General features: G+C 39.5%; 2 protein-coding genes and 1 long non-coding RNA gene across 3 annotated transcripts; 1 reads left to right on the top strand and 2 right to left on the bottom strand.

Moving 5' to 3' along the window:
• Positions 1 to 920: 920 nt before the first annotated feature.
• LOC129351267 (Fc receptor-like protein 5) lies at positions 921 to 4,544 on the top strand. Its single transcript, XM_055020162.1, has 5 exons — positions 921 to 955; positions 1,366 to 1,632; positions 2,785 to 3,060; positions 3,212 to 3,355; positions 4,136 to 4,544. Exons 1-5 carry the CDS (start codon positions 925 to 927, stop codon positions 4,195 to 4,197), a joined length of 780 nt encoding a protein of 259 aa, XP_054876137.1. The 5' UTR covers positions 921 to 924; the 3' UTR covers positions 4,198 to 4,544.
• Positions 3,058 to 6,226, bottom strand: LOC129351268 (uncharacterized). Its single transcript, XR_008604718.1, has 3 exons — positions 6,068 to 6,226; positions 5,882 to 5,993; positions 3,058 to 3,414 (listed from the first exon to the last, which is right to left on the bottom strand). It is a non-coding gene; the product is annotated as an uncharacterized LOC129351268 (long non-coding RNA).
• Positions 6,227 to 6,508: 282 nt separating this feature from the next.
• On the bottom strand, positions 6,509 to 21,283 carry LOC129351332 (uncharacterized). The gene is made up of 16 exons (XM_055020211.1): positions 21,176 to 21,283; positions 20,968 to 21,100; positions 19,699 to 19,805; positions 19,484 to 19,618; positions 19,293 to 19,404; positions 18,803 to 18,868; positions 15,927 to 15,960; positions 15,422 to 15,689; positions 15,252 to 15,349; positions 13,892 to 14,176; positions 13,460 to 13,733; positions 11,392 to 11,503; positions 9,028 to 9,134; positions 8,743 to 8,877; positions 7,320 to 7,431; positions 6,509 to 6,870 (listed from the first exon to the last, which is right to left on the bottom strand). The coding sequence occupies exons 2-16, from the start codon at positions 21,062 to 21,064 to the stop codon at positions 6,797 to 6,799; spliced, it is 2,016 nt and encodes a 671-aa protein (XP_054876186.1). The 5' UTR covers positions 21,065 to 21,100; positions 21,176 to 21,283; the 3' UTR covers positions 6,509 to 6,796.
• Positions 21,284 to 22,358: the final 1,075 nt, after the last annotated feature.

The raw sequence follows: 22,358 nt of genomic DNA, 5'->3' as shown, positions 1-22,358 counted from the left end.
TTCATGTAAGGTTATGGTGTTGATGTTCTGCCTGATGCTCTGCTTGATACCATCAGTGTATTCAGACAGTTTGAATTCACTTTTTCCATCTTGAAGCTTGACTATTTGTGCTTCCCATTTGGTCTGGATGTCAAACACAATCTGCCTGCCTCCTGAATAACTTTCCGTTTTTCCACCTGCCTGTCTCTGTTGTTGAAAGCGAGATGCTAACACTCACAAATGAAATCCAGGGCAATCCAGGGTGTTGTGTGTGTGTGTGTTAGCATCTTGTGGTATTTGTAGGCCTGCATTCTCCCATGTGAAGATGGTCTAATTAAAGTACAGATCCACTATGCCTGACAAACACCTGCTGACCTGCATAAGGCTCATCCTGCCACGACTGAGAAAGTGTTAGAACTTCCTCTAAACCAGGTTTAGAGGAAACTGTATTAGTATTAGTTTTTAGTTTCATTTTAAAGCAGTTTCTGTCACTTATGTCAATGAAGATGTTTTAATCTTTGTTGCAAGTGGTAGCTTCAAGTCTGCTGCTTTCTCTCAGAGAAAATGTAGAAAATCTAGCTCTCTGGCACCCTTTCTCCAGACATTTGTGCTGTATTGGATTTAGACTTAGACTTGTACTTTATTGATCCCTTGGGAAGACTCCATCAGGAAATTAAAGTTACCAGCAGCTCACAGGCAAAAAGTGGCACACAGTAAGCATACGCAAAAGAATACAAAAAAATACAAATTAAATACAATACACAGTAAATTAACCCTCAATAAAGAACCATTCCTAGTTGGAATAGTTTGTACAGTTTGTTCTGTGAACCTTCATTTTCAGAAAGGAAATGCATGTATCCGACACCTTCAGTAGCCTCTGCAGATCTTTGCTTCTCACAAAGGAAGTGAAAAGCGTGTTTTTCAGTCAGTCGACGGTCAGACAGGATGCTGGTAACAGAGTTCTGCCTGATGCTGAGTGAGTAAAAACATTTTCCATCCTTTTGTCTGTTTGTAATCTCTCATTATGTCCTAAACTGATTGTATGTTTTTCTGATAAAACTGTATACAAATATTTTCCAGCACATTTTCTTTTTTCCTCTCAATGTTCACGTTGATTTTCTAGAGCAGTTTCGTTTCATACTGTCTGTGCAACTTCCTCTGTTATTTTTTCTGTTTCAACTGCTCACCATTTTTTATTTGTTGATTTCTTCAGTTTTGTCTTATAGTCAATGAGTTTTGCTCTGTTTTTTGTTCCTAATGCGACATTGTGAGTTTGAATTCCACTTCATCCTCTCATCAGTTCTCTATTTCGATCAATTAGTTTTTGTGTCTAAAATGATATTTTCCTGAATGTATTGCTGATGTGAGCCGTCTGATCCGCCTCAGCCTGCCTCCAGGTCAGCCCTGACCGCTCCCAGTTCTTCCGGTACGACTCAGTCGCCCTGAGCTGCAAGGATCCGATCAACTCCACCGGCTGGAAGGTGAAGAGAAGAACTTCAGACGGCGGGGTCAGGCCGTGCAACTCCGGCTGGGGCTACCCCTCGGTGGCGTCCACCTGCACCATTGGCAACACCTACCCCACCGACACGGGGGTCTACTGGTGTGAGCTGGACACAGGGGAGCGAAGCAATGAGGTCAACATCACCATCACAGGTACAGTGGATGTTTAGAAATAAATTCTAGAAATCTGTCAGTTTGGGTTTTGATGACCTTCTGCAAAATGGCGACTGTTTTGATCCTTATTTGAAGCTTATTTTGTCTTTTCTGTGCCAAAAAAATTCAAACTGTGTTTTTTATACGTTTTCGATCATTTGGCTTTTATTAAAAAGATGACTGAAAGCACATGAATGAAACTAACCTGTTATTGTGCATATTATGCATACAATACAACAGTCTGACCATTATTTTCTTCTAACACAGTTTACCTTTCTGATGTTGCTGTTAAACATTTTCACTTCCTGTTTCTTGTTAGCCGTAAACTTGATTGGAACGAAGTGCAACAAAAGTGGAAAATTACCTACAGAAATGTCCAAACGAAGCCACAAAAGTAAAATCAAAGAACAAAATGTAGATATGGCCTGGATCTGGAGTTCCCCTAGGTTCCATTTTGGAGCCCCTCATTTTTCTACTAGTTCTAATAAATAAATTATGCAGATGATGTACAGCTCTACTTTACAATGTCACCAGGTAATTATGAACCCATTAAAGCTTTGAGTAGATCAGTAGAACAAATTAAAGTCTGGATGTGGAATAACTTTATTCAATTTTCTCAAGTTGTTATTTTTGGATGTAGAGTCAACAGAGAGCTTCAGTTATTACATCCGGAAACTAGAAATCTAGCCTAAAATCACAATGTAGCGATGGACTTTAAGAGCCACATAAAGACGGTTACAAAGTCAACCTTCTGTCACCTGGAGATAGAAGGTTAATTTTCCAGAATTAAAGGATTAATGTTCTAGAAAGATATAGAAAAACTCATCCATCCATGCATCTATCTATCTATTTTTCCTTCTTTCCTTCCTTCCTTCCTTCCTTCAGGATTCAGTTTTTATACTTCTTGAGAGTTGCCTTTGACTAAAAGCATGTTGAACATTTATTAATATTATTGCCTTCCTGTATTTTCTCACTTTAAAGTAAGGATTCTTGTTGTTTTATGTTTTCTTCTTGTGCTCCAAACCCAGATTGTTACAAGTAAAAAAAAAAACTGTGCTGTAGCTTTAAATTAAAAACTACTTCAGCCAAAGTGACTGCATAGTGGATCTGAAATATTAAGGCTCAAATACAAAAACCTATTTTCCCCCAAAGATCGCACAGTGATTCTGGAGAGTCCTGCCATGCCGGTGTCAGAAGGAGCTGATGCGGTCCTGTACTGTAAAGCTGAGACCAACCCCTCCAAACACAAATACAACTTCTTCAAAGATGGCCGCCTCATCAGGAGCAACTGCTCAGGAGAGATGACCATTCTCAGCGCTTCCAAATCCGATGAGGGGCTCTACACCTGCAGCGCCGCAGGGCTTGGAGAATCAGAAAGCAGCTGGCTGACGGTTTTCAGTGACCAAAACAATCAAGACATCCAATTGAGTGAGGAGAATCCTTCATATCCCTGCAGCATTTGATAGATTTATTAGACCTCCATTTCAGAGCTGTCTGAAGTCAGATCATTTCCATAAAATATTTTTTACATAAACACCATCACTTGAATTTAAAAAGAAAATATTGTTTTTATCTACAGCATCTCTGTCACCAGCATCTTCAGCTTTGCCCACAGCCCCAGTTTCATTTCCTGGTTCCAGACTGTTGTGTCACCTCATAGTGGGAATACCTTACCTGTTGTCCACCATCCTACTGGGACTCATATACAGAGACAGGAGGAGAGGTAAAGCTGTCTGTCCTCGACGTCTTATGTTCTCATTTCTACTCAGAAACTTTTAAAATCTGAAAAGAAAAAATTAGAATTATAATCAACCTATGGAGAAACTGGACAGTATTTATGCATACAGTGTAGCCATTAAATAGAAATCACAAAGATTTTAATTTCACCCCCCCTCTGGGTCTAATTTCTTCCGTGTTTTTAAATCACAACTATAGACAAACAAATTAAGGAAACCAGACAGCAGGAGGTGTTGCTGTAGGGAATTAATTAGGTTAATTATAGTTATATACATACTGTATACATAGTAGTGATGTCACGGTTGGTATTGTAACAGTGTGTTTTGTGTTAGCTCACTTTGGAGGAAGTGGCTAGCTGTAGCTGAAGTCGCTGATTTATAAAGGCTTAAGGCAGCGACCACAGAATCAATGAACCTTTGTTTGAAGATAACCTTTCAGTTTATTAATAAAGAAACAGCTTTTAAATCATTTTAGCACATAGTGAGAAAACTTTCAAATTATTTGCTTTTGTTAAAGGGATATTTAGGAACAGGAGGCTTATTAATTAAGATTAAATGATGCCAAATCTATTTTAAAAAGCTTGAGTAGGGTTTTTGTTGTTGCTAAATGACATTAAATATATTTTATATATAAATCTTCCTGTTTATCAACGACATTCCTACAAACAAAACAATACACAAACTATTTTGAGACTGTGTTTTACAACTGAAAACATAAAATGTGTAGATCTAATCACTAGTGTTTTTTTTTTTTTTTTTTTTTACAGCTACTCAGGTAGTTGCAGCCCAGAGGAAAAATCTTGATGTTATCATGGAAAGGATTGTGTGAGTAATCTCCAGAAGCCGCTGACCTCAGAGAAGATGATGTGCGTCCGACCACATCGGTTCAGAGAAATGTCTCCAGCATTCAGGAAAAAACAAATCGAGATTTCTTTGGTGCTCAAGTAGATGTATTTATTTTATGAGAAGTTTCAACAGGAGAGGACAGTTTTGTCTTTAAATCTAGAGTTTTGTTTTACAGTGAAGCAGAATCAAGATGCATAAGTGGTGACTGTGAAGAGGAAGTGGAAATGTCACTGATGTTTGCTTTTAAAAGGTGCCTGTGGTTTTGGCTGCAAAGTCACTGTCATCAGCTTTTTGTCCGGCCTTTGCTTAAAAGGCTGGGGGTGTTTTCTTGGTGGACTTTTCTGTGGTGGTGTGTGTGTGTGTGTGTGTGTGTGTGTGTGTGTGTGTGTGTGTGTGTGTGTGTGTGTGTGTGTGTGTGTGTGTGTGTGTGTGTGTGTGTGTGTGTGTGTGCGTGTGTGTGTGTGTGTGTACTTGTTTAGGACCATATATGGGACATTACCGACTTTGTGAAGACAGATGGGCATTAAGGGGACCAAACCTCATCTTAACATGGTGGACTTCTTTGTAAGGCATAGGTTTAGATTTAAGTTGGGAATTAAGTTTTGATAAAGGTTATTTTTAATTACATACTAGTAATAGGTTAGAAAGTAAAAGGTTAGAGTAATAGGTTGGATTAAGCGTAAGTGCAGTTAATAAAATAAACAAAAAACAATACAAACTCCTCATTTGGGTAGAAATAGAAACTTGTGTGTGTCAGTAAACAGTTTTTGAGGTTGCCTTATCCTCCTCCACATGCAATTTGTTGTTCTTTATGTCCTCATTTGGTACTTTAGTAGGGCAGTTGTGGTTAGATTAATGGAAATGATGTACAAGTTGTTTCTCAGAAAAAAGGATGCTGTCCTAATTTTATGCCCACAAGTCAGAATTTGGATGAAAAACCCATACTAGGTTAATGGTTAACACTTACAGTTTATGCAAACAAAAACAACCAGGCTTGGGTTTGTCCAGTTTATTTTAATTACCTACAGATTCTGAACTCCAGCAGAGTTCAGAGTCGGTATACAAACATTCATAAAAGACATTAAGTGTTCCCTGATTTAATGTAATTGGAAAGTCACAGAATTGGCAACAGATGGGCGACCATTGTTTAATGAAAATGAGCAACCATGACCTGCTGGACGGGTATTTCAGTCAAATCTCTGTCATGGCAGATCAGAGGAGGACAGTGGTTGATCTATTGACCTCTGCTGATTTATCATCACCTCTAGTGTTTGTGGCATTTGTCTTAATGATGCAACATTACAGTTATTATAAAGAAGCTAACTCCCTCAATGACAGGAAAACCAGTGACTCTTGTGCAGATCAGAACCAGGATGTGTGTACAGTGTACAATGAACAGTGAAGATATTCAAATCATAAATATATGAAATATACTGAAGAAAAAGTATTGTTTTATTAAAGTGTACTACAAGAACATTTACTAAGGATCAGAATTGTGATTCCAAGCAGTCACACTGAGGAAATCAGAAAACAATGACAAAAACACCAGATAATGTTTATCAGTAGAGCTACAATCTGCAGCAGCTGTAGATAATCTAAACTAGAGTTGGTTTGTGTTTCTGTGTTTTAGTAACTTAAGCAGGGCTTGATAAGGAAGAAATACTCACTGCAAAAACGGTTCTCGGAACCACTGGTCAGAGCCATCATGGAGAAAACCATCAGGAACACAGCCGACAACTTCATGATGGAGATGAAGTGATGGGGCAAGCTGAAGGCAAACTGAAATAAAGCATACGTGTTAATAAAATTCAAATATGTTGAAAAAAAGATGAGCAGAAATTTGTTCAGCGAACCTGATGAAGAGTGATCCGTGTTCTTAGCCAGCAAAGAGGACGGATGATTCTTCTACAAGGCTACAATGTAGCCTTCACTGCAGAATCACTAGATATTTATAGAGCTTCTAGTCTTGATACAACATGAGGAAATGATACTGACAAACATTGCACAGAATTGCATAACCAGGTCGTTCATACTTTCATTAGTTCCAGTGCAATAAAATGTCACTTGAAATGAAATTTTTGGTGATTCAATGAGAGCAACTCCAGAACAAAGTAAAGACTAAAATACATCAGCAGGTGATATAAAGCAACTTTTCTCTGCTTTTATGAGCAAAGAACCATCAGACTAGAACTTGTGTGATATTGATATTTATATTGTAATAACTAGCATATGATAGTGTTAGAAATAATTCAGGAAACAGAGCACAACAAACACACATAATAAACCATCTTGTTTTGATTCTTCAGTTTTATTTTTGCTCAGCCAAAGAATAGAAGAAAGTTTTGCATAGAAGATTCTTTCTTATAACTCATTCAGTCTGACTTTATTACAGAGAGACAATCCAGCTGCTGTTTGCTTGTCGCTTCATTGCTTAGGTTGCATTAAAGACAGAAATTAAAGAAAGTAAAGAATCAGAAATATCTTTAGGGTTTTCTATGAAGTTGCAAAAAGGCAGGAAAACATAAACAGCAGCTCTGATTCTCCACTGGTTCTGTTCAACACATCAGGCCTTTTTAGTAACTTCACTGTCTGCGTTTCTTGATGCAGACAGAAGGCAGCTTGTAATGACACTCCACGTCATCCCAGCATTTTTCATCTAAAAGCAAGAGGACAAATTATCAGTCAAGCATCACGTAGTGAAAACCCAGATATGATCGATGCAGGATTATGAAAACGATTGGAAAGGATGATGAAATGAATCATCTTGCCACAAAAAATAAATATAAACTCCTGCTGTGGAAAACATACAGAATTTTTATCTTGTCTGAAGTTAAATAAGTTCAAACTTCTCTTTTTAAGATAGTTAAAGTTACTAGAATAATTTATTTTCAGTAAATGTAAACTAAACCATTTGAGAAACCAGTTCTGTAATTTTCTTCAAATTCAGAAGTTTACTTATCCCCAAAACTGAGCAAAATGTATGAAAACATCAGATTTAACTTAAGATGAGCGTTTACAAAAATGTTTACATGGAGAGTAAATAAGCTTTTCACCCACAAGTCCATTCATCAAGTGAAAAATCAGATGTACGATATTTTCTTTTACCTGAAAAGTTCATCTGCATACAGTGCTGGTTGCCTCCACCATTATTAGGCTCTCCTCGACACCAGTTTGTGAAGCTCACAGGACAATCACCTCTCCACCACCAGGATCCCTCCTACAATAGTGTTCAGCAGATTACACATTTCAGTCAGTGTTTCACAAAATACTAACATAAAGTGTACTGGCAGAAATGTTGCGGTTTTATTACTTTTAGATTTGAGCGCTGCATTTGACACTTTTGATCATCAGATTCTTTTAAACAGATTAAAACATTGTGTTGGCCTGAGAGGCCCAGTATTTGAATGGTTCAAATCTTATTTAGAAAACAGAACTTTCACAGTTAATCTTGACCAATGCTTTTCTTGGGCCAAACCTTGAAAGTATGGCGTCCCCCAAGGCTCAATTTTAGGTCCCATTTTTTCATTTTATATTTATTTCATCTAGGTCAGATTTTCCATGAATTTAACGTTTCCTTTCATTGCTTTGCAGATGACGTCCAGATTTATATGCCCCTTAAACTAAAAAATGGAAAAAATGAATCTCTTCAGCTATTGACAGATTGTTTGGCAGAAGTTAAATCTTGGATGGGACAAAACCTTCTTCACCTAAATCAAAGAAAAACTCAAGTTATATTATTTGGCCAAAGTCTTTACACTACAAAACCAGATCAGATTCTGGGTTCTTTGGCTCAATTTCGTGAGACCTTTTGATAGCTGTTTAAAGCTCGATAAACAAGTTAGTTCTGTCGTTAAATCTAGTTTTTATCACCTACGGATTTTAGCAAAAATCAAATCTTATTTTTGTTTTGAGGACTTTGAAGGACTGATCCATGCCTTCATTACCACTCGTCTGGATTATTGTAATTCTTTATATAGTGGCATGGTTAAATCACAGATTCATCGACTTCAAATGATCCAGAATGCAGCGGCACAGCTTCTTACAGGAACCAGGAAGCATGACCATATAAGGCCTATGCTGGTCAATTTACACTGGCTGCCTGTTATGTATAGAATAGATTTTAAGATTCTTTTATTAACTTATAAAGTTTTAAATGGGTTATCTCCCCCTTATCTTCAGGATCTTTTAAAATTTCAGTCTGTGTCCAGAACCCTCAGATCAAACAATCAGCTTTTACTTACAGTCCCTCGGACCCGACTAAGGAAAGGAGATCGGGCTTTTTCTGTTGTTGCTCCTAATTTATGGAACAATTTGCCTTTTCAGATTAGATCTGCTAGCAGCCTGGATCATTTTAAATCGCTTCTCAAAACTCATTTTTATTCGTTGGCTTTTAACTGAAGCAATTTTTTGATATTCTGTTTTTATCTATTTGTGTTACACGTTGTTCCTGTGCAGCACTTTGGTGCAGTTTTATACCTGTTTTAAAGTACTATATAAATAAATTTGACATTGACATTGACAGAAATACCTTCTCTGCATTACAGCCTCCCAGCCATGCTCGTTCATCTCTACCAGTTTTCTCACGTATCAGTTTCTGAACCTCGCCGTAGTAGTACATGCTATAAATTGATGCAAGGGTTGCTCCCATGGCCTGACAGTTTATCTACAGAAAAACAGACAGGAGTGTTTAATGAGAATAGTGAAGAACAGTAAATAGTTCTTTTATCAATTTACTGAGTTGGGTTTTCTTAATTGAGAACAGTGAAATAAAAGATATCAAAAGAAATTAAGAGAAATCTTTTTGGGAAATCACCTCAGCTTCAGGCCAAATCATGGGTGTGGCAACATAGTGATAGCAGAGTTGTCTGACTTTCCTCCAGCCACTCGGACAGGGTTCCGGAAAAAATGTAAAATATGGCACTGATGACAAACAAAATTCCAGTCAAAAGGTTTATCTCAGTTTTCTGGCTGATCAACAATTAAAAAGTTTGACCTTCTGATTTTAGCTAAAACTGCTTTTTTTGTGTTAGGAACATTATCTAAGTACATTTTCTTTGATTTGAATGGTTATGTTTTCATATTATTATTCTGTGTGTTGTTTTCTTGACTCCTTTCCTTTATGGTATTCTCTTAACTGCTTATCTAAGTGCTTTTCCTTAAGGGTTAGAGATGTTTTACACATTCCTGTATCACAAGCTGCTTTGATCTTTATCTGTATCCTGAAAGCAATGTTCCCTCTAAGCTGCGCGCCTGCGCAATCGCGCATTGCTCACATATTCTCAGCGCACAAGAAAATCTATGTAGCGCATAAAATAAAGTCCAACGTAAAGTGGACATTGAGCTCAGACATCAGTTTTGACGATGGACCAATAATTTTTTTTTTCCGTACTAGTTTGCGATCGAACTCAGTGAGTGACAGGAATCCATCCAATGATACGATACGGTTCACTTTTGCTATGCAGCCAATCAGCGCATGCTGATTGGCTGTGTGTACGTGGGTTACGTGCCTTGGTCATATGCGCCGTGCAGGTGAGAATAGTGCGGTAGAGTTAAGAAACGTGAAAGCCATCACCTTATCATGTCTACGTGGGACATCCACTCACCAAGCCAAAGTAAAAAAAAAAAGAAATGCACTTCTTCTAAGATCAAATGGAATCAAATCAAATGAAAAGAACGATGTGCATTTGATAATGAAATGTTGAGTTCAGACTTTTGACTATGGATAAGCAGACATTTGTACACTGGCAGAGAAGTATGAGGCCATTCTCCTCCACCCACAGATTATGGAGGCCGTTAACAGTCAATATGCTGAATTCAAGTACATAAAGCAAGAAGCAGACTGACCATCAACCTGGACAAAGTGAACAACCACTGGAGAAGTGAGAAGACGTGAGAAGGGCAGACGTGAAAAAAACTGTAATTAAATATTTTACGAGAATTTATACTGCATCACAAGCTACAGAAAGCATTTCATTGTGCAAAATGTGAATGTTTTAATATGAACAAACTTTTATATCTGAAAGGTGTAATGTCTCATTTCTCACCCTGGCTGAAGCAGGACTCTTACTTATAGCAAACGAATGAAAATTGCTGATGTAATTTGATTTTTTTAATAAGCAATGCAACTTTCTATGATCCCAGATTTATGACACTTGTGCGTGGCCACGCCGTGTACACTGATGATGCTCACAGTGGTCCTCAGTGTGCCCAGGAAGCTTGTGTGTATGCCCAGACACATGAATAATTAGAGGGAACATTGCCTGAGAGTGGTCATCCTTGTGTCCTAACAATGGGATATCAACGGAAGACTTCCAGAACATCCTGTGGGATAGTGTATTGGTCAATGGTTTGCATGAATGTGTGAAAAAGTCTACTTCTTTGTCTATTGACATAATAAAAGGCAGTTGGGGACTGAGAGCCTGCGGAGTTGATCCCAGACAGAGTTTTGCAGCGGTTCTCCGGGTCGGGCTCTGCTCCCCTCTTCTGCAGAAAAGTAATTTGTGTCTTTGGTTGATTCTTGCAGGTTGGGGAACAACATAAACCCAACATTTTGCCTAAAAACATATGTTTTTTTTTGTTTTTTTGGGGGCTTTTTTGCTAAATATAGTTAGAAAGTCACAGAATTGGCAACCGATGGGCGACCATTGTTTAATGAAAATGAGCAACCATGACCTGCTGGACGGGTATTTCAGTCAAATCTCTGTCATGGCAGATCAGAGGAGGACAGTGGTTGATCTATTGACCTCTGCTGATTTATCATCACCTCTAGTGTTTGTGGCATTCGTCTTCATGATGCAACATTACAGTTATTATAAAGAAGCTAACTCCCTCAATGACAGGAAAACCAGTGACTCTTGTGCAGATCAGAACCAGGATGTGTGTACAGTGTACAATGAACAGTGAAGACATTCAAATCATAAATATATGAAATATACTGAAGAAAAAGTATTGTTTTATTAAAGTGTACTACAAGAAGATGTGTCACATTTACTAAGGATCAGAATTGTGATTCCAAGCAGTCACACTGAGGAAATCAGAAAACAATGACATACACACCAGATAATGTTTATCAGTAGAGCTACAATCTGGAGCAGCTGTAGATAATCTAAACTAGAGTTGGTTTGTGTTTCTGTGTTTTAGTAACTTAAGCAGGGCTTGATAAGGAATAAATACTCACTGCAAAAAAGGTACTGGATACCACTGGTCAGAGCCATCATGGAGAAAACCATCAGGAACACAGCCGACAACTTCATGATGGAGATGAAGTGATGGGGCAAGCTGAAGGCAAACTGAAATAAAGCATACGTGTTAATAAAATTCAAACATGTTGGTAAAAAAGATGAGCAGAAATTTGTTCAGCGAACCTGATGAAGAGTGATCCGTGTTCTTAGCCAGCAAAGAGGACGGATGATTCTTCTACAAGGCTACAATGTAGCCTTCACTGCAGAATCACTAGATATTTATAGAGCTTCTAGTCTTGATACAACATGAGGAAATGATACTGACAAACATTGCACAGAATTGCATAACCAGGTCATTCATACTTTCATTAGTTCCAGTGCAATAAAATGTCACTTGAAATGAAATTTTTGGTGATTCAATGAGAGCAGTGTTAGAAATAATTCAGGAAACAGAGCACAACAAATACACATAATAAACCGTCTTGTTTTGATTCTTCAAAGTTTTATTTTTGCTCAGCCAAAGAATAGAAGAAAGTTTTGCATAGAAGATTCTTTCTTAAAACTTATTCAGTCTGACTTTATTACAGAGAGACAATCCAGCTGCTGTTTGCTTTTCGCTTCATTGCTTAGGTTGCATTAAAGAAAGAAGTTATAGAAAGTTGAGAAGCAGAAATATCTTTAGGGTCTTCTATGAAGATGCAAAAAGGCAGAAAAATATAAACAGCAGCTCTGATCCTCCACTGGTTCTGTTCAACACATCAGGCCTTTTTAGTAACTTCACAGTCTGCTTTTCTTGATGCAGACAGAAGGCAGCTTGTAATGACGCTCCAGGTCATCCCAGCATTTTTCAGCTAAAAGCAAGAGGACAAATTATCAGTCGAGCATCACGTAGTGAAAACCCTGAGATGATCGATGCAGGATTATGAAAACGATTGGAAAGGATGATGAAATGAATCATCTTGCCACAAAAAATGAATATAAACTCCTGCTGTGGAAAACATACAGAATTTTTATCTTGTCTGAAGTTAAATAAGTTCAAACTTCTCTTTTTTAGGTCAGTTAAAGTTACTAGAATAATTTATTTTTAGTAAATGCCAGAAAACTAAACCATTTGAGAAACCAGTTCTGTAATTTTCTTCAAATTCAGAAGTTTACTTATCCCCAAAACTGAGCAAAATGTATGAAAACATCGGATTTAACTTAATCAATGGACTATCTCAAGCTGGAAACAAGAAACTGCTGTGCCATTGTCCTCACTGAAACATGGCTCAGTGCATCGGTCCCAGATAGCGCAGTTAGCCTGGACGGCTAACAACATTCAGAGCCGACAGAAGCGGTGCTCTCACAGGTAAAACCCGAGGGGGTGGCGTTTGCATCTACACGAAGAACAGCTGGTGTAACAACGCTTCCAGGGTCTCCAGTCACTGCTCTATAGACATTGAACTCCTGACTGTGAGATGTCGACCCTTTTATCTGCCACGTGAATTCACCAGCGTCACCATTGTTGCTGTTTACATCCCACCCAGCGCCAACACAAAGCAAGCCCTCAGTGTTCTCTACAACAACATCACGGACATGCAAGCCACACAACCGGAAGGTGTTTTTATTGTTGCTGGCGACTTCAACCAGGCCAACATGAAGACCGTGCTTCCAAACTTTCACCAACATGTGGACTTTGCTACTAGAGGGGAGAACACTCTGGACCTTGTCTACACCAACATAAAGAAGGCCTACAGAGCAGCCCCCCGCCCCCACCTGGGCTCCTCAGACCATCTCTCTGTCATGCTAATTCCTGCATACCAGCCCCGGCTCATCAGAGAGAGACCTGCAGTGAAGAAGGTGAGAGTATGGCCTGAGGGTGCCATGTCTGCACTGCAGGACTGTTTTGAGTGCACTGAATGGGGCATCTTCAAGGAGGCAGCAACAGACAACCAGCGCACCAACGTGGAGGAGTATGCTGCATCTGTATCTGACTATATCAGTTGGTGCAAAGAGACAGCAACAAAAACAATAGTCACTCGGGCAAACAAGAAACCTTGGATGACCAAGGAGGTGGGAACGAACCTGAGAGAACGCAATGCTGCTTTCAGATCTGGTGATGCTGCGGCTCTCAGGTCTGCGATGGTCAACCTGAACCGGGCCATCAGAGACGCGAAGCGAGCCCACAGCCGGAAAATCCAGGGTCTCTTCCAGGACTCCAACAACACCAGGAAACTGTGGCAGGGCATCCAGTCTATCACAGACTACAAACCCACACCCCCATCCTGCCAGACCGACACTGGCTTCCTCAACGAGCTCAACAACTTCTTCAGAAGATTTGAGGAGCTGAACAACAACCCTGCGAGGAAAGCGACACCACACCCCGATGAACAGGCGCTCAGACTAGAATTATCAGCAGTGCGGAAGGTTCTGAGGAAGGTCAACGCGCGGAAAGCTGCAGGTCCGGACAACATTCCAGGTCTGCTAATCAAGGAATGCTCGGACCAGCTGGCCCACGTGCTCACGGACATCTTCAACACGTTCCTGGACCAGGCTGTCGTCCCACGGTGCTTCAAGTCTGCCACTGTCGTTCCGGTCCCGAAGTCAACCACCATCACATGCCTTAACGACTTCCGCTCCGTCGCACTGACATCCACCATCATGAAGTGCTTCGAAAGACTTGTTAAGGACCACATCATCTCCACGCTCCCCCCATCACACGACCCTTTCCAGTTTGCATACCAGTCCAAGCGCAGTGCTGAGGATGCAGTCTCCACTGCTCTCCACCTGAGCCTGGAGCATCTGGAGGAGAAGAACACCCACATGCGGATGCTGTTCCTGGACCTCAGCTCAGCGTTCAACACGATCATCCCCCAAGACCTGGTGGGCAAACTGGGCCCCTTAGGAATTAACACCCCCCTCTGCAACTGGCCGCTGGACTTCCTCACTGACAGAACCCCCCTTCAGACCTTCTACAAAGGGACCATTGAGAGCCTACTGACCAGCTACATCTCCATCTGGTCTGGGAGCTGCAGGGCCTCTGACTGGAAGTCTCTACAGAGGGTGGTGAGGACAGGGGAGAAGATCACGGGGCTCTGCTCCCCTGCATCAAGGACATCGCAGAGAGGCGCTGCCTATCTCGCGCTCACCAGATCCTCTCCGACCCCACCCACCCCAACCATGGACTGTTTTCCCCCCTGGCGTCTGGAAGAAGGTTCCGCAGCATTTTGTGCAGAACAACCAGACTACTGAACAGTTTTTTCCCCTGGACCATCACACTGCTTAACGCCACGTAACACCCCTCCACACACACACACACACACACACACAAACCAAATCACCCCCCCTCCCACACCCCCCTCCATGGACATGGTCAATACATGCACTTTAGTTTTTCTCACAACACTGAACCTGTGTATTCTATGGCACTTGTATTGTATTTATTTATTTATTGTGTAGCATAAGGTGTTAGCTCTGTTACACTGGTAGCCAAGTAACGACATTTTGTTGTCAAGACTCACCTTGTGTTTTTTTGTACAATGACAATAAAGGAAGTCTAAGTCTATGATGAGCGTTTACAAAAATGTTTACATGGAGAGTAAATAAGCTTTTCACCCACAAGTCCATTCATCAAGTGAAAAATCAGACGTGCGATATTTTCTTTTACCTGACATGTTCCTCTGCATACAGTGCTGGTTGAATCCACCATTATTAGGCTCTCCTTGACACCAGTATGTGAACGTCACAGGAAATTCATCGCTCCACCACCAGGATCCCTCCTAGAATAGTGTTCAGCAGATTACACATTTCAGTCAGTGTTACACAAAATACTAACATAAAGTTGATAAGGAATAAATACTCACTAAAATAGATGTACCTGAAACCACTGGTAAAAGCCATCATGGAGAAAACCATCAGGAACACAGCCGACAACTTCATGATGGAGATCAAGTGATGGGGCAAGCTGAAGGCAAACTGAAATAAAGCATACGTGTTAATAAAATTCAAACATGTTAAAAAAGATGAGCAGAAATTTGTTCAGCGAACCTGATGAAGAGTGATTCGTGTTCTTAGCCAGCAAAATGTCATGTCCAGTGTTTCCCTGAGTCTCGTTGTCTCCTTGTTGTCCTGTCTCCCCATTAAATCTCCCCAGGTGTGTCCCATCTCCCTGATTAGCCCCTGTGTATTTAGTCCCTCATGTTTCCTATCTTCCTCGTCGGGTCCTTGTCGTTGTGACGTCTTCCTCGTCAGCTCCTGATGCTGTGCTGTGTGCACGTTCTCCTCTGTCGTTTTCTCTCGTAGTTCCTCGTAGTTCCTAGTAGTTCCCTCATTATTCAATGTAGTTATGCCTACCTGTTTCTCCACATGTATGACCTGTTGCTACCGGGATGAGCATCAGCTACGCTCTAACTTGCTGCCAGGCCGCGAACTCTGCAACTATTTTATTTTTGGATTATTCATTGTTTATTTTTGGACTGTTTGTTATTTTGGACTGTCCCACTTCTGTTTGTGTTTTGGATTATTATTTATTAAACCATCCTCAACCTCATACCTGGGGTTTCTGCGATCACTCATTCCTTCCACACCTTAAAAAAACACAGCATTGTGACACAAAGAGGACGAATCATTCTTCTACAAGGCTACAATGTAGCTTTCACTGCAGAATCACTAGATATTTATAGAGCTTCTAATCTTGATACAACATGAGGAAATGATACTGACAAATATTGCACAGAATTGCATAACCAGGTCGTTCATACTTTCATTAGTTCCAGTGCAATAACATGTCACTTAAAATGAAATTTTTGGTGATTCAATGAGAGCAGCTCCAGAACAAAGTAAAGACTAAAATACATCAGCAGGTGATATAAAGCAACTTTTCTCTGTTTTTATGAGCAAAGAACCATCAGGTTTGACTAGAACTTGTTATAATGTGATATTTATATTGTAATAGCTAGCATATGATAGTGTTAGAAATAATTCAGGAAACAGAGCATGTCAAGAGAAGTGGAGTTTTGATGACTTTACTAAGTCCTTTGGGACAATTGAGGATGAAGAATCTGCAGAAGGTGTTGGACCCCCAGCATGGGAAAGGTCTGACCTCGAAGAGGGGGTGTCAAGAAAATCCGAGATAATCCCACTTCCCCATGCTGGAGATTTTAGTTAACAGTAACCACAAATAAAGTTACCTTTAAAATAAGTCACACAAATCACATCTAGATCCAACAGTAGAACCAGACTGCAATAAAATAAATCTGGTTGTGTGTGTTGTTTTGTCTCCTGCAAACTTAGCTTTAATTATACTTATTTATTTCTATCTAATCATAAGAAATCATAGTCAGAGAGAGAGATGAGACAGGAAGAGCAGGTTTCCTGGAAAAAGAGGAAGTAAGTTTTCAGCTTGTAGCTGTATAAAAATAGCTGAGACTATTCCTTGTTTAAAAGCATAAAAATTTTAAAGGATAAAATCTAAACATTTTGAGTAATTAGATAAGATTTAAAGTAAAGTATTTATATTAATATTGGTTTACTTATAACAATACTTACTGTAACTTGTGGAAAAACGTACAAGTAAGACAAGTAACTGTAACTTTGGTATCAAATAAGGAAAGACTAATAAGTTGTGGTTATCATAAAATTATAAATGAATGCTAAATTAAAGAAACTAAAAGGTTTATGAATGTGATTTTAACATTGAACTTGAAATGGTGTAAAACATGTAACTGCTATTAAAGATCACTGATGATGTGTTGGAGGTAGATAGTAGGTGAAAGGTCAGGGGTAAAATGGGGACAAACGGGAAAGCAGAGATGACCAAGACCTTATTAGGAGATAGCTTGTTGAACAGCTTACATGTGTCAGAGACATGGGAGGAACATTGAGCAACCCTGAGACATTAGCCAAGAAATCAGGACAAAATGTCTCTAAGACAGTGATGGATATGAGTTTATCTGTCCAAACATGTTACCCAATAAAGCACAGCAACAGTGTTAGCCAATGAAAATGCACTGAAAGCGGGTATAAACCCTATATAAGGGGAGAGCAAAAGAGGAATCTTTGGTTGGATCCTCCAGGCAGCTTCGAGTCAAGACTGAGACGGACAAAGAACTCTGCAGCTGAAGAAGAGCCGGGGCCACAGAGCCGAAGACTGTCCTGTGCACGGGGACCAACCCATCAGCCCCGCAACATGTGGCTTCAAATTGGACTTCTCTCATCGGCTGGGTTCAGACCCAAAGGACAAAGATGAAGATCAAGACAAAGACAAAGACCCAAGTCCTGTGTGACCTCACCATCGATGCAGAGATGAAAGCTCATCAGACCAACAGAGATCCCTGCCTTCATCAATCAACCTCCTCTTCCTCCTGCTGCAACACCTTCTTCATCATCGATCCAGTTCTGGGGTTCGAGACACCGAACTACGTCCATCTCTCTAAAAGGTTCCCTTTTTAGTTATTAGTATCAGCGTTAGGGAAAGACAGGCTGGATTATTGATTTTACTTATTTGATTATTTCTGCTACTTAATTAAGCTGTACTGACCCTTGCAAAATTGCTTTACCAATAAAATATTTCGCATAAAGAAAATCTAAAAGATGTTGTGGACATTCAATTAATGAGTCCCATCAAAGTTCTTTGATGGTAGTAAAATAGCTGTGATGTTTGATTCTGGGGAAGAAAACTAGGTAATGTTTTATAGGTTGCTTTAGCCCAAATTTAAAACAACATCCTTGGGACTCACCCGAGTCACTAAAACCAACCTGATTCAGTAACAAGTGCAAGTTGCAAAAAAGAGAAGGAGCGACCGTTAACAGATGTGCTCCTTGGAACTAGTTGGCTGTATGCTGCTCAGTCTGGCTAATTCACAGGGGGAAGAAGGGTGGGACATCTGGATGTAGGCCGTTAGTAGTCAGGCGAATCCTTTCTGGAAACCAGATTAAACAGAGTTTACTTCAGTCCTGGATAGGGTAAATCCCAGCAGATTTAGGAAACTCAATTTACCCGTTAGATGGAGAGCTGGAAGCACATCTCCCCTCTCAGAAGAGGAAGTAGTGACTGAGAGAATAGAGAGTGAAGGAGGGGGGAGCGGCAACGACAAGCACAACAAACACACATAATAAACCATCTTGTTTTGATTCTTCAAAGTTTTATTTTTGCTCAGCCAAAGAATAGCAGAAAGTTTTGCATAGAAGATTCTTTCTTATAACTCATTCAGTCTGACTTTATTACAGAGAGACAATCCAGCTGCTGTTTGCTTGTCACTTCATTGCTTAGGTTGCATTAAAGAGAGAAATGACAGGAAGTAGAGAAGCAGAAATATCTTTTGGGTTTTCTATGAAGATGCAAAAAGGCAGAAAAACAGAAACAGCAGCTCTGATCCTCCACTGGTTCTGTTCAACACATCAGGCCTTTTTAGTAACTTCACAGTTTTCAGAGTTTCTTGAAGCAGACAGAAGGCAGCTTGCGATTACACTCCACGTCATCCCAGCATTTTTCAACTAAAAGCAAGAGGACAAATTATCAGTCAAGCATCACGTAGTGAAAACCCTGAGATGATCGATGCAGGATTACGAAAATGATTGGAAAGGATGATGAAATGAATCATCTTCCCACAAAAAATGAATGTAAACTCCTACTGTCTGAAGTTAAATAAGTTCAAACTTCTCTTTTTTAGGTCAGTTAAAGTTACTAGAATAATTTATTTTTAGTAAATGCCAGAAAACTAAACCATTTGAGAAACCAGTTCTGTAATTTTCTTCAAATTCAGAAGTTTACTTATCCCCAAAACTGAGCAAAATGTATAACAACATCTGATTTAACTTAAGATGAGCGTTTAGAAAAATGTTTACATGGAGAGTAAATAAGCTTTTCACCCACAAGTCCATTCAAGTGAAAAATCAGACGTACAATATTTTCTTTTACCTGACATGTTCATCTGCATACAGTGCTGGTTGCGTCCAAGATTATTAGGCTCTCCTCGACACCAGAATGTGAAGCTCACAGGAAATTCATCGCTCCACCACCAGGTTCCCTCCTAGAATAGTGTTCAGCAGATTACACATTTCAGTCAGTGTTACACAAAATACTGACATAAAGTGTACTGGCAGAAATACCTGCTGTGTATCAGAGCCTCCCAGCCATGCTGGATCAGCTCTACCAGTTTTGTCACGTATCAGTCTCTGAACCTCGCTGTAGTAGTACATGCTATAAATTGATGCAAGGTTTCCTCCCATGGACCGACAGTTTTTCTACAGAAAAACGGACAGAAGTGTTTAATGACAATAGTGATTTTTTTAGTTATTTTAGATAAATCTTTTTGGGAAATCACCTCAGCATCAGCCCAAGTCATGCGTGTGCTAACATAGCGAAAGCAGTGAGGGGTGATTTTCCTCCAACCATGCGGACAGGGCTCCCAAAAATGTGACAAAAGTGGACCTGATGACAAACAAAATTCCAGTCAAAAGCTTTATCTCAGTTTTCTGGCTGGTCAACAATTAAAAAGTTTGACCTTCTGATTTGAGCTAAAACAGCTTTTTTTGTGTTAGGAACATTATCTAAATACATTTTCTTTGATTTGAATGGTTATGTTTTCATATTATTCTGTGTGTTGTTTTCTTGACTCCTTTCCTTTATGGTATACTCTTAACTGCTTATCTAAGTGCTTTTCCTTAAGGGTTAGAGATGTTTTACACATTCCTGTATTAGGAGCTGCTTTGATCTTTATCTGTATCCTGAGAGTGGTCATCATTGTGTCCTAACAATGGGATATCAACGGAAGACTTCCAGAACATCCTGTGGGATAGTGTATTGGTCAATTGTTTGCATGAATGTGTGAAAAAGTTTACTTCTTTGTCTATTGACATAATAAAAGGCAGTTGGGGACTGAGAGCCTGCGGAGTTGATCCCAGACAGAGTTTGGCAGCGGTTCTCCGGGTCGGGCTCTGCTCCCCTCTTCTGCAGAAAAGTAATTTGTGTCTTTGGTTGATTCTTGCAGGTTGGGGAACAACATAAACCCAACATTTTGTCTAAAAACAGATGGGTTTTTTTTTTTTTTTTTTTGTTTTTTGGGCGACCATTGTTTAATGATAATGAGCAACCATGACCTGCTGGATGGGTATTTCAGTCAAATCTCTGTCATGGCAGATCAGAGGAGGACAGTGGTTGATCTATTGACCTCTGCTGATTTATCAGCACCTCTAGTGTTTGTGGCATTCGTCTTAATGATGCAACATTACACTTATTATAAAGAAGCTAACTCCCTCAATGACAGGAAAACCAGTGACTCTTGTGCAGATCAGAACCAGGATGTGTGTACAGTGTACAATGAACAGTGAAGACATTCAAATCATAAATATATGAAATATACTGAAGAAAAAGTATTGTTTTATTAAAGTGTACTACAAGAACATTTACTAAGGGTCAGAATTGTGATTCCAAGCAGTCACATTGAGGAAATCAGAAAACAATGACAAAAAAAACCAGATAATGTTTATCAGTAGAGCTACAATCTGGAGCAGCTGTAGATAATCTAAACTAGAGTTGGTTTGTGCTGTGTTTTAGTAACTTAAGCAGGGCTTGATAAGGAATAAATACTCACTGCAATAATGGTTCTCGGAACCACTCTGACCATCAGTCACCATGATGGTCAGAGCCATCATGGAGAAAACCATCAGGAACACAGCCGACAACTTCATGATGGAGATGAAGTGATGGGGCAAGCTGAAGGCAAACTGAAATAAAGCATACGTGTTAATAAAATTCAAACATGTTGGTAAAAAAGATGAGCAGAAATTTGTTCAGCGAACCTGATGAAGAGTGATCCGTGTTCTTAGCCAGCAAAGAGGACGGATGATTCTTCTACAAGGCTACAATGTAGCCTTCACTGCAGAATCACTAGATATTTATAGAGCTTCTAATCTTGATACAACATGAGAAAATGATACTGACAAACATTGCACAGAATTGCATAACCAGGTCGTTCATACTTTCATTAGTTCCAGTGCAATAAAATGTCACTTGAAATGAAATTTTGGTGATTCAATGAGAGCAGCTCCAGAACAAAGTAAAGACTAAAATACATCAGCAGGTGATATAAAGCAACTTTTCTCTGTTTTTATGAGCAAAGGACCATCAGGTTTGACTAGAACTTGTTATAATGTGATATTTATATTGTAATAACTAGCATATGATAGTGTTAGAAATAATTCAGGAAAAGGAGCACAACAAAGACACATAATTAACCATCTTGTTTTGATTCTTCAGTTTTATTTTTGCTCAGCCAAAGAATAGAAGAAAGTTTTGCATAGAAGATTCTTTCTTATAACTTATTCAGTCTGACTTTATTACAGAGAGACAATCCAGCTGCTGTTTGCTTGTCGTTTCATTGCTTAGGTTGCATTAAAGAGAGAAATTATAGAAAGTAGAGAAGCAGAAATATCTTTTGGGTTTTCTATGAAGATGCAAAAAGGCAGGAAAACAGAAACAGCAGCTCTGATTCTCCACTGGTTCTGTTCAACACATCAGGCCTTTTTAGTAACTTCACAGTTTTCAGAGTTTCTTGAAGCAGACAGAAGGCAGCTTGCGATTACACTCCACGTCATCCCAGCATTTTTCAACTAAAAGCAAGAGAACAAATTATCCGCGTCGGGCTCTGCTTCCCTCTTCTGCAGAAAAGTAATTTGTGTCTTTGGTTGATTCTTGGAGGTTGGGGAACAACATAAACCCAACATTTTGCCTAAAAACAGATGGGGTTTTTAGTTTTTGTATTTTTGCTAAATATAGTTAGAAAGTCACAGAATTGGCAACAGTTGGCGACCATTGTTTAATGAAAATGAGCAACCATGACCTGCTGGACACGTATTTCAGTCAAATCTCTGTCATGTTTCTGTTTCCCTTTCAACTCAGTCAATTGTTTCTGTTTTGTCATGTCTTGGACTTTTGATAATCTAGGTGAGATGCTTATTGTAACATTCTTCTTGCATTGAATTC

This window comes from Poeciliopsis prolifica, unplaced genomic scaffold, assembly GCF_027474105.1.
Source record: "Poeciliopsis prolifica strain line A6 unplaced genomic scaffold, Auburn_PproV2 SCAFFOLD066, whole genome shotgun sequence".
NCBI lineage: Eukaryota > Metazoa > Chordata > Actinopteri > Cyprinodontiformes > Poeciliidae > Poeciliopsis > Poeciliopsis prolifica.
The sequence above is the reverse complement of the archived record's forward strand: the minus strand, read 5'-3'. Positions and strand labels throughout refer to the sequence as shown.